The sequence below is a fragment of the Battus philenor genome, unplaced genomic scaffold (assembly GCF_028537555.1).
Source record: "Battus philenor isolate CCGP_79_NKW_IND1 unplaced genomic scaffold, ilBatPhil1.0.hap1 SCAF_1, whole genome shotgun sequence".
Lineage (NCBI taxonomy): Eukaryota > Metazoa > Arthropoda > Insecta > Lepidoptera > Papilionidae > Battus > Battus philenor.
Genome location: NW_027181661.1, coordinates 15713733 through 15727319, shown reverse-complemented (window position 1 = coordinate 15727319; position 13587 = coordinate 15713733). Strand labels below are relative to the sequence as shown.

The following is a 13587-nucleotide window of genomic DNA, read 5'->3' as shown; positions in this document are numbered from 1 at the left end:
TAGATGAGTGACGACACTGTCAAGGTCGCGGGACTTCACAACATGGGCAGCGCATGACCGTTAATCGTGGCAAACTTTGAAGGAGGCGTCTTCGTTTTCAAATGTATTTTAATTTTTTTTTTCTTAAATCAACTGGATAACCATTTTGAACTCTTGTCACCATTTTCTAATTTCTAAAACTGAACTAATCATTTATTTATAGTTCACATAATATCGATAATAAACTTTTTACGCCAAATTAGACAATTCTAATTTTAAAATATATGTAAAGCTAAATATGTCCGCAGCAATATGTAATGAACTCGAATAGACTGCGCGTTTTTGGCCAGAAACTTATCAAGCGACATTTGTTGTTAGCGATAAATAAATTCAGAGCTATAAATAACTTCAACAACATATTATTTTTATATATACTGTAATCACTAATGTTAAAATATATACGGAATAAGTTTTGATGTAATAAATTGGAAATTAAAAATATTATTATATATATAATATAGGCGATATTGTATTAAAAAGTTAAATAATTTTTGTATTAAAATATTTTTAGTCTGTCGCCTATAAAATCATAAAAATCTTGTGTTAGAAATTCCAAATTTAAACGTCGTAGCGATTGAAATCATACAACGAACCGTATATATTAATTATTTGTGAGACCGACTAGACATATTTCATTGCAATACATACATTCAATTAAGTTCTAACAAAGCTGTAATATTTTTATATTTTTCAGTCCTCCTTGTATATATATATATATACACACACATATATATATATATATATATATATATATAATATATACAAAGAGGACTGAAAAGTAATGTTGATTCCGTCGACATATTTTACAGAAAACCGATTGATTTTTACCGCTCCGGCATCAATAATTTTTATGCTAGATGGCAAAAGAGTGTTGATAACGTAGGTGAACATATTGTTGATTAGAAATACTAAATTGTTAGTATAATAGTCGTGTAAATTTAACTTAAGAAAGCGACATTACATTCCGGTCCTCCTTATATATTATATCACAAAACGAAAAGAATTCTCGTATTATTATTATCAACATGTCAGCGAATACACGTCCGCTTAGGCTTCCATCGAAGAACGCCACAATAACTGGTCCTGCGCAGCCTACATCCAACAATTTCTCGCAGCCTTGACTATAATGCCAGTCCACTTAATGGTGGAACTTACTTAGAGCTGTTATATCAGATTAGTATAACATAATTCGATTTTTAAATCTTTAAATAATAAAAAAAATTACGAGTTTTGTTGAACGAATACATTTCTTTTTTTTTTAAATTTTATTTGAGGAGTTCAGTCACAATAAATATTTTAGTTCTATTTTCAAATAAATGCTGCACAGATATTGTACATTTTATTCGATAGTTTATTAATCAATAGAATATAGATCTCTATTTGATAGTTCAATTCTTAATTTAAAATCAACCAAACGAGATAACTGAGATACGGTCTAAAAATATATTTATATATACATATCTATCTGTATGTTACAAGATTTAAACATGTTGGCACTATTATTGTTATTTTAAATTACAATAATTCAAATCCAATTTACTTATTTAAATTTCTTAAAAGGAATGGATGGGGACGGATATTTACTCGAAATATCATACACCGTTCGATTTAAAAAAAAATTATGAAGGAATCTTCTAAAATTTAAAAAGCACGATTCAAATTTAGAATTAAAGCTCTTAATTAAAAAGTAAGACGGTTGTATTTATTACTCACACAAGTGCGCTAATAGTCACCACTTTGGTGCACACTTATGTAACTTTGTACCGGTGCTGTAACCAACTGGAGACTCATTACGGTGTACAGTCACGTACACGGTGTAGTAACTTCATTTCGTATTATATTCGATTAGGATTTGTAAGGTTTTTGACCGGTTGATAAGGATAAAAAGACATGGTTCTTGTGTCGAATATAGATCGTTGACGACTTGTTGTAATAAATTATTTGGGATCATAATTGCCTTTGTTAATCTTTTAAATTGGTGTTACATGTATTGTTAGACATAGAACTCTCCCGTAGACTTCTTATCGCAGCAGTTGGAAGGGGCCTGCATCCAATATCCTCCAACGACATTAACAAGGTGGTCTGTCCACTCTGTGCGCAGTTTCTAATCCACACTTTAACACTTAAGAGGCCTATCCACTGCAACTTCAACTTGCCCAGGGACTTTTTAGGTTAATTTCGTTCGTTTACGCACCTCCTCCTGAATAAAGAACATCGCCTCCTTGGTGAGCCACGAAAAACATCGTTCTTCCTTCCTAAAATACAGCAAAGAGATCATACATGTTGTAATAGAGACAAATGAAAAAAAAAGCAATAAGTATCGGATTGGTAATTATTTAAGAATTTAATTAGATATACAAATAGAAGGTATATAACCAAAGACAAGAGTTTAAGAATTGAACTGTGATATAAAAGGAAACCTATTGTGATATTTTGGGAGCGAAGGAGAAGCAAGAGAGTTGATGTATAGAAGAATACTAATAAACCAGAAGAATGTGACGTAATGTGAAGAAAAATAGAGAAAAGTGTGACCAAGATTGAGACGGAAAAAGGAGAGTAAGCAAATTAAAATAGATGTGAAACTATTGAATTCATTAAAAAAGTACCTCCTGGAATGATCTCGTATAAAAATTCCGAAGATAGCTCTCTCCATGGCGCGTTGAGAGACTGTACCTTTGTCAAGGACGCCCAAATTGAGACAGCTGTTATGAACCAACGACCTTCGATAGTGATTTGCTGCCATCACCTACTAGATTACAACCGGAATTACTGTAACAATTAAATAAAACATAAAATAACCCATCAGGTTAATATTAATAACGGAAGCCGTGTACATACGTAATTATATGATAATAATAGGTTGTCAAATATCTCCCTTCCGCCTTTTTGTCTTTTGAATTTCGCGGCTATGTACAAAGCGCTACAGAGCTCGTATCTGGCAATACTATACATAATTTGAAAGGTCTTGACATAACGTACAAAACGACGCTATGCATGATTAGTTTGAATATTGCGTTCAACAGTTATAGACGTGTAAACATGGAGTTCACTAACGCCGAAATTCGCGCTATTTTAAAGTTTTCCTTCGTTAAAAGCAAATCCGCTAGAGAAACGTTCCGTGAGATTAATGGTGTTTTGGGGGATGGTACTCTATCACTTCGAACCGCGGAGGAATGGTTTCGACGATTCAGAGCCGGCAAAAACGACACCATGGATAAGCCAGCCGGCGGAAGACCTGTGACCACAAATACCGATCAAATCATGGACTACATCGAGTTAGACCGGCATGTGGCATCTCGTGACATCGCCCAGGAGATGGGAGTTAGTCACCAAACCATTTTAAACCATCTGCAGAAGGCTGGATACAAGAAAAAGCTTGATGTTTGGGTGCCGCATGATTTGACGCAAAAAAACCTTCTGGACCGAATCAACGCCTGCGATATGCTGCTGAAACGGAACGAACTCGACCCATTCTTGAAGCGGATGGTGACTGGCGATGAAAAATGGATCACATACGACAATATCAAGCGAAAACGGTCGTGGTCGAAGGCCGGTAAATCGTCCCAAACAGTGGCCAAGCCGGGATTGACGGCCAGGAAGGTTTTGCTGTGTGTTTGGTGGGATTGGATGGGAATCATCCACTATGAGCTGCTCCCATATGGCCAGACGCTTAATTCTACCATCTACTGCGAACAACTGGACCGCTTGAAGCAGGCGATCGACTAGAAGCGTCCAGAATTGGCCAACAGGAAGGGTGTAGTGTTCCACCAGGACAACGCCAGACCACACACTTCGTTGATGACTCGTCAGAAGCTACGGGAGCCCGGATGGGAAGTTTTATCACATCCACCATATAGCCCGGACATAGCGCCAAGTGATTACCACCCGTTCCTGTCCATGGCGAACGCCCTTGGTGGTGTAAAGTTGAACTCAAAAGAGGTTTGTGAAAAGTGGCTGTCCTAGTTCTTCGCAAATAAGGAGGGGGGCTTCTACGAGGGAGGTATTATGAAGTTGCCGTCTAGATGGAAACAGATTATCGAACAAAACGGCGCATATTTGAACTAAATCCGATCACTGTAACACTTTTTATAAAGCATTGAATAAAGAGCATAAAAGCGGAAGGGAGATATTTGACAACCTGTTATTATTCATAGAGAAATATCAACTAAATGCTCTGACAGCCCGTACTATTTAAAGTATCAGTCGTAGACCAATACAAAAAAAAAATTTTGGAGAGACTTATTTACTTACTGATTTAATGTTTTTGAAATATAACGGTTATTTAAACAAATGGTTTCTATTTAGTATACTGTTTGATCTTAAATATTTAAGTTAAATATATGTTTGAATATGTGAAAAACAGGTTCTTTTTTTTTTAAATAATTTTGAATTACTATCATGTTTTGTTTTTAATTATTTCTTTAAAGAAAGTAAAAAAATAGTTTTTATTGGTTGTATTCCTTTTGCGGATTTTGGGCCTAGCTACACAAGGTGATTCATTTTAATTAATGTAAATGTCACTTGAGTTGCTGAGACTTATTACAAAAACGAAGCTTGATTTTTTTTTTTAGTAAATTGTTTATGTTCGCGATGATACACAAAAAGGCGGCTTCGGGTAAACACGGGGTCGGACGTGTAATCATATTAGCGACAGTCCAATTCGATTAACCGCGGCGGCGGAGAGAAGTTTGCTGGCGGTTTTAAAATATTACCGAGCTATATTTTTCAACCTAAATGTAGCTTAAACATAATGTCTTGACAGAACCGATGACAAGCTCTTTCCATATTATCCTGTCCTCTGCTAGTAACGGAGAGTCCAGTTATTGATTTGAAATGATCAGATCATGAGCCGATGTACACCCATTACAAGGTATATGCCTCCTAAAAAAATCTAAGCAAATTTTGTCTCTTATATAATGATAGCTTCAATATTAACTTATAAGATAATTTATTATTTATGTGTTTTTCTAATTGTCTTAAATAACATTGACTTAGTACTACTTTAAAGCGTTTAGTTCATTTTATATTCATAAGGTAATTATGTTTAACATATATAATCTCTTATTCTATGTCTTTTTTTATGTATAATGAGGCTTTTGTAAATCTTTACTCCACTATTTAAACTCAACAGTGCTGTATTCGACACCTGTTCGATCGGAAATTCCATTTGTTTGAATAATTTTCACATCTGTTATACCAGACACCGAGAAATTTTAATGTAAACTATTTGAAGCAGTTGTTACTTGTTTAATATTTCCCTACAGTGCGTGCTATTACGGTATGTATTAATAATGATTATTACATATCTATTTTTCCGGAATTAGATAAGAACTCTTTTTTTATAGTCCAAAATAATTCCGGCATTTACGCATGAAATGCTTCGATTAACGAAAATTATAGATAATAGGTAAAAAAAGACACCATACGGTTAGGAATAAATCAAAATTGATCCAATTATATTAATTATTTCTGAAAATGGAATACACAGGATGATTCGTTTCAGGTGTAAAGCATTAAAAGGTTGAATGCATACTTCATTTCCTGTCAATTAATGTAAGATACACCATATAAAAAAATTAATAGTTTCAGAAATAATATAAAGACAATATAGTAATAAATGGCGTTTTTAAAATTAGAATTAGTACAGGTTGAAATTAATTATTGTTTACTATCTGTACTTGCAGATTTTGTATTGACAGAAGTTTTTGAACAGTTACATTCCAATATAAAAAATAAATTAATGTACCATATTTCAGAGTGGTCACTTTAGTTTTTTTGCTGACAATATAATACCCTTTCAAGTTTTTACACCCATTTCAAGTCTCTCTGTAGAGCTCTTGAAGAAAATTCTTAAGTACGATTTTATTAAAGTAACTATTAATTGGATTTTCCTCGGCAATTCACACTTTTAGTTTTAAATATTTACGCAGTTATGTACAAAAAGATGACGTTACGGAGAGACGTCGACCAGGGTAGAATGACTCTGGACCTTCGTGCGGTAGGCCTGTCTTTGATAGGTCTTGTATACGCATTCACGGAATCATCCCTGAATCTGTGAGCGTGTAATTTCTATCCACTGTGACTACCGATTCTCTGTTAAGAGTACACGAATTTATCTATATACTGAGACTTCGACATATGATGTGACTCATCACCATATCTCTGTCACCGTATGATTTAAAGACTTGAAATTTCGTAAGAATATTCCTTTAGCCAAGTAAAAGATCAGCTAAGAACGGATTTAAACTTTAAATGTACAGTTTGACGTAATATTTCTTTTATACATGTTTTATATTAAAGTAAAGCGTACAGGGGACAGCTACTATAATATATGGAAAGAGATTCTTTTGATTGCTCATTATCGTTAGCTTACTCGGTATTTCTTAGTAAACTATTCTATAGTATTTAACTATAGATTAGTCATTAATGTACCATCTGTATATTGTTCTATATTTTACAAATTGTTTTAAAACCACAAACTTGATGAAGGTTTACTTTTCTATACAATACGAATTTTTACCGTAGTTTAGATCGTGAAGTGATTGTTCTTGTACGGGCACCCTTTCGCAGTAAGTTTCGAAAGAAAAAAAAATAATAATGTAGAGGAATATGAATAAGTCAACGAAAATTATTCAGAGACACGACCTTGAACAATTGGTAAGAAGACGTATTTATGTAAATCCTTTCGACTTTCAGATAATAATGTAAGTCGTAAAATTTTCCAAGTCGCGAGTAGTTCTAAAGAAATATGAACGCTCCTCGCAGATATCAGATTTACATTTGAAATGAATAGTCTTGTAGAAAACGTCCCAATTAAGTTGGAGTGCGCAAGGCAAGTATTTGAGTGCACCTCCCGTTTTCCTTCAGATCGCTTTACAATTCGCGTAATTACATTTTCAATTTTACTTTATCATTGTTTCACTTAAAGCGTACCAGGTGTATAACATGTTTCTATGCACATTTAACACTTCCTTATTTAAATCTTATACACTTTCGAGCTAAAACTACATAATGTTATAAAACGTGAAGATACTATTCAGAAGTTAATATCATATTTAACCTCGTCACAAAAACTTTAATGCTTACTGAAGATTAATTACTTAATATATATATAAGTATAGGTGTTTATGTGTACAAAAATTTTAAATAAATATTTATTATTGAATCCGGTCTGTTATATTTTTTTTTCGTTTAATCAGCAACGACTTGTGCTCATTGTGATAGTGGTATAGACGAAAAAATATGTACGACCTCGTCAGAAACAAGTTTGTTGTATTTCACAGGGGTCCTAAACCCGAATATATTAGATAGAAGCGTTGTACCGAAAGAAAAGAGCATTTAAAATTAAAGGGTAGTGGGGAGAAGGCCTGGTCTAGGACTGGAATGAAGTTGAAGAACGGAGACGAAAATTTATAACATAAATTCGAATTAGCCCTGGCGCGTGAGACGTCACATAGCTTGTGAACGCAACTGAAGCAAAAAGTGTGCGTTAAACGTCACCTTGCTAGTGAACGCGACCGAGGCCAGGGTCCTTTTCCCGGGCAATGGATATAAGATCTTGTGGCTGGCGCGGGCGCATTGAAATGTTTATATAAACAAAGGTCCGCTGAGACGATAGCACGCTTCCATAGACCCTTGCCACTTGAGATGCCCCTCCTAGTTTTTATATATATATTACTGTATTACAAAATATGTGCCATTTCTTGCGTTTATATTTTATGATTTCAGACATACACTACGATGCAACGTTACAGCGTTGCTTGAGTTTGTTCCGACACATCTTCTGCCAGTGTTAAGGCTTTGACGTGGTAGTGAAAGGTAATAGTGTACGCAGTGGCAAATGACACGGTCAAGGTTCATTAGTGGAAATGGGTAATACGGTAAATTGAGTGACAACCCTTGTCGCAATTTTAAAATTCGAATCATTTACTCAAGGTCGTCTAGATGGGACAAGACACTGTCCGCTGAAGCTACGCAGTATTAAAAGTTATCGTTTTTACAATACAAATAATATTATAGATTGTAATAAAACCTTGTCTATTATTTGTGATTAAAAATTAATAAAAAATAATTATTAAGACGGTTAAGACGGTAAGACATGAATTGTTAATGGTTTTCGGCCTAATTATTTTATATTGATTTGCCGTTTTAAGTTTAAATAATAGCTTGTTTTATTTTAGTTTGTCGTACTTCAAGTAATTTGAAATCGTATCTCGTGGCATCTGTTGGCGCGGAGTTGGTGAAGGCAAATGAAAACGGATGGCAGCACCGGTCTTATCGCCGCTATCGTTTCAGATAACACCCGTGACTTTTATTGTTTTCGTGACTGAAGTTTCTGTTTTATATTTTCAGATCGCATTGCCTCCGCTGTCTTAAGTTTTTGTTTGACGCCATTTTTATCCTTTCATTGTTGATGTTTCGATTCAAATGTATCGAAGATACTGAAGCTGGGAATGTTTCTGATCTTTCTAGGATTTTATGTCTTTTTTATATACCCGACCAAGTGAGATTTTTTTTATGACGTAAGGTTAATGTTTATCATTATTTTTGATAATTATAAGTATAAACTTTTTTGTTTGTACTCTTCTTCGGGGATTCAGACTTGGGCCTTTAATCATCATTATCATTTTAGACGTTCACTACCGAATGCCTCCTTCTCCCCCTCAAGTGTCAAATATACGCTTCTAACCACTTCAGCATGGCCGCCTGGCGCTTTTTAGGGTAAGAGTGGGGACTTACCAGTCAACTGACACTCCCCCAGAATCTTGCGGTCATTTTCCAATCTCAAATTTCTAATCCGCTGGGCTGTTTCATTTCATTCATCTACGGATCTCCTTGTTCCTGATTCTATAATAAGTTTGTAAATAAATTAACGTTTTCTGCAATCTTAAATCTAGATTTCCATATCACTAGGATACATGTGAAAGGTCTTCAAGATCATTAGAGAATCTAAGATTAAAAATGTCGGCGCATTCAACATTGTTTATGGCCAAATATTTTACCACACAGGCCGTCAGATTTTGGAATGCGTTACCGCTGCATATATACGATCTATATTTAAGAAAACAGTTGTGGGAGTCGTATATACACTGACGTGATGTCTGAATGAATAATAGGTGTAAGATTTTGTGGGCGAGCCTAGCCGACGGGCGAACTTAGTGTGCCGAATTAGTGCAGCGAGCACATGCACGCACCGGTGACGCGGGCGCAGACCTTTTGTTACTTTTGTTTCTTTTGCGCCTTTGTTCTATTGCCCGCTTTCACTCGGTCGCAGAGCACAGTGCGCCCCAGAGTCCTACGACGAATGCACGTCCTTTTTGCTCGCCCTCAAGCGCTAATAAAAATTTGTTCGTGTGTTAAATAAATTGATAAAGTGTTACAAACGTCTTTTAATAAGATACTAACGCTTTACAGTTAAAAAATATTTACTCAATCATTGATTACTTATCCATTAATTCAAGGTTTTTCTCTCTTTTTCCATTTCTTTATTCTCACTCAGAAAAGTGTGATCAAAGTTAATTTGATGTTTTGTTTTTAATTAATATATATATTTATAATTATGTATTATACTTTATTTATGTATTAAAACTTTAAATACATATTTTACATAACTGCGAACTTAGTACCGAAGGCATTCCCTGCCATTTAACCGTTTGGACAGTGCAGAGATAAATTAATAAACCTTTATTATATATTGTATCACCTACCTAGGTAATACAAATTAATATCATAAAATTTGAAAAATAAAATTAAAAAGTAAAATCGTACAGAGAAGAAAAAGAATCACAACACAAGAAAACCTATCAAAATATACTAATGGCTACTACATAACATAATTGTATATAAATATAACATAGCTTATACGAATATATACAAATTTTAGATACATAAATACAATAAATAATATCAAATAAAAATATTCATGTATATTTGTAATAAATATTATGTATTTATTATAAATATATATGTATAAATGTATGTAAATATATGTATGTTTTTATATATATGCATGTCATCTACAAGAAATTGCCGTGAGTGAATAGGCCGCCCATTGTACTCTTTCTTTACTATTTTGCAAGTAGGTATATTTTTCTAACGTGTTAAAAAAAATTGTTAAATAAACAAATGAACATTTATGTACTTTAACACAATAATATACTATTTCAATCGGCGTTTGTTTTTCCAAAAAATAAGTGGCATTTTAAGGAAGACCTGAAGTTGTTATGCGTGGAATTTAACAACTATACTCTTTTCATGATAGAAAGAAGGCTTTTACGGTAAAATTGCCAGCTCGAAGACTTATATCATTACCTTGTTCTTCTCAGTCGTATATTCTTTTCAGAGGGGTCGCGGTCACTCTAATTGCAAAATAAATTAATGTAATAAATTTTATATTGATTATATTACGACTTCACGGACTTTGTAAACAGATGTAATAAGATTTAAAGGTTATTTTTTATATACTTGTAATGGAATAGGCGTTTGTCATCCATCGCACCTGATAGAAAATGTAGATGGAAACAAAGGTGGTACACGCACATCTAAAAGAAACCTGTTCACTTTACTCTCAAAGGCTCCAGAGTTAAACTCATCAGGAAAAATAGACCTAGACAAGTCGTTCCAAATCTTGGCGACTCTCACCAAAAACGAGCTGTCAAACCGTTAAGTTTGACTTTTGGGTATGTCAACAACGTATGGAAGAAAGAGTCCGATAAAGGAATGGAGATGGCTCAATCAGTTCGAAAAGAGCCTTCAAGCACTCTCCAAAGTGTATCCTATAAAAAACCGATAAGCCGGCAACTTCACCACGATGCTCACGGGTGTGTACTCTGCTATTTTACAATAATTGACGATAAATGGGCTACACATTACCTCTTTACACCTTTTACACTACAATCAACCTGTAGATTAAACTTTGTCGAAACACTTATGGGAATATAAACGGAACCACTATTTTATTTATAATGTATCGATCGAAATATTTTTATAGTCGACCTTTGCGTGTCAATGTTTTCATTAGTAATTTATTTTGAAAACTGTAGCATGCAAGCTTCTATGTATTGTACGATGCCGCTAGTAATGTCATACCTTTCGCCAGGGATGTCAAACTCGTTCCATTTACGTGAACCTCGATAAACATCAATATTAAAAATATATTTATTATGATTGGTACATTGTATTAACCATATATAAAGTTAAATTTATGTTTACTTTCTGACACTTGACATCTTTTCTCGCATACCATTTTTTCTATGGTAGATATTTTATTGACCGGGGCTACTTTTCCTTTACCGACAGTTAGCAATAAACGTAACCACTTGTAAAATAACGTATGTATAATTAGGTCTTAATTGGTTAGGTGTATCAGCCTGGTATAAAAATCAAGCTCGATGGATGGATTCTGTGCGGAGTTCAGGCCACACAACGTGATATAGATCTGTGGAGGCACTTCGTCGATTCCTTGACCAGGCTTTCCAGGAAGGACGCGACCTTCAGCAATGAAGATAAACAACCGAGAAGAAGTATCAGCTAATGCGTAGTTTTCCGTTGATAGTTTTGTGTGAAAAACACGAAAATTGAGCCAATAAGAAAATTATATATTTTGAATCGTACAATTTAAATTGTTCCGTACACTTTAAATAAATACTATAATAATTTAATATACTGATTTATATTTTAATACACAATTATATTTTATTTTTATTTCCGCGCGATTTTAACAACCCTGCTTTACCCCACATCAATGGCATGTATTAAATTATTGTTTCAAATTAATTTCAACGTTACCCTAAAAGATAAAAACTATGACATATTTTCACATCTACAGTTAAAAGTGAATTATTCAGTATAATATGAATAATTATTAAAAAAAAACTGTTTTAGTAACCTATTATAGACAGAAATAAATATATTTCATAAGCTATACATTCCTTAAACAGATATGTTGGTAAATTTTAAACAAAAGTGATTTTAAGGTAGGTTCTAATATAACTTTGACTCTGTGTTTGACACTAACCGGTGTAACATAACTCCTGAAGATGCCCCGTGGAGGGGTGAAACACATGTTGAGTGTTTTAACGGTGGCAGTTGTGTAATTCGCATTGTTTGCCGCATACGCATTTATCAGCGGGCTGGCGGGCGGTGCACTTTGCTGCACGACTACCACTGCATGTGCGGAAGTGGTTAGATATTGGTCCTTTTCTTACTCTAATATAAGAATTTTAAAATTAAAAATAAAATTAGTTTTTAAATCAAATAACCGTTATTTTTTAATATATCCTGCCAACAATATGTACGTACATGTCTATGTAATTATGTTCTAAGGTTTTTTTTTTAAAAAATAATTTGATTGTTTGCTTAAGTATGAACAATTGCATTTCTGTAAGATGATAATTTTGAATACCTTCCTATAATCTATTCAAAAAACAATTAAAAACCTACGTACATACGTTATTGAAAGTAAACTAAAGGTTTATTCATTCGAAAAAACAGAATAAAAAAAGATAAACATTTTTCAATAACAAAAACAGAATGAACTCTTAACGCAATTTAAAAACGTTTTGTTTTACAAATACTTTCGACGGAATTGTAAGCATCGCTATTTTCATTTCGCATGTCTGAATTAAATTATGAACACTTTGTGAACAATAACAATTTTTTGTGACGTTTTACAATATATTTGATTACGAATTGCCGCCCTTTTAAACGCGTTATTATCCTTGTTGACACTTCGGCTCACGTACACACTAACCTTTGTTAATTTGGACGTAGAAACTGATCAACCTTGAAGTGTTTTGTGACATTCGGAGGTGTTAAAGTACGATTTGTATGCAGGGCGAAAGCGTGGACGAGCTCCGGCTGGACGACGAGATGGAGAGGGTCGTGTGGGGTGAAGGTGGGCCTCCGCCTATTCTGCAGACCTCAGAAGAACCCGTGAGGGACTCCGCTGCGCCCGTGCCGAAGCAACCCTCTTCGCCTCACGCAAAACCTAATCAAGGTACGTGAACTTATTATAGTACGAAAGCTTTTCGTGTAACTACCACGAGCCGGTATGTCCCCCACCAGGTGAATCGTCGACAAAACCAAAATCGCGTGAAGTCGCTGGCAGGGCAAAACCAGTCATTGATGTGATATTTGGGGGAGGCCTAAACCCACGCCCACAGCAAGGCGTCTATCAGCTGACATCTAAGAATGTAGGAATCAATTTTAATATCCAATAACAGCAATTGAACTGAGTTTCTTTCGGTTGTTCTTCTCAGGTCTGAGTCCATTCGAACTAGCGATAGACTTAACTTGACGTCAATCAGAAAAGATATCCATCAGATTTTGGATAATAAATTTTCCAACATTTATTTGATTTAGATCGAGTCAAGGTTTCCTTCTCAAAGTATCCTGAAGCCTTAGCCGCTTTCGGGGATCTTTAGCCTAGGAACAAATTAAAAAACAGTCTCCTAATCCGGAAGAAAGTGAGAGAAAATAATGAATTTCTGTTCCTGTTATAAACTATCATTTGAATGGAGAAGTTTTAGTTGTGATGTAAATTCCGTT

The 13587-nt window shown here is 34.3% G+C and overlaps 1 protein-coding gene across 1 annotated transcript in view; it reads left to right on the top strand.

Annotated features, from left to right (window-relative positions):
- Ae2 (Anion exchanger 2) overlaps positions 1-13587 on the top strand; it is a 109616-nt gene that overhangs the window by 57015 nt on the left and 39014 nt on the right. Inside the window, exon 2 of the mRNA XM_068764947.1 lies at positions 12874-13036. Coding sequence (XP_068621048.1) covers positions 12874-13036 — 163 coding nt within the window. The remainder of the gene's footprint in view (positions 1-12873; positions 13037-13587) is intronic.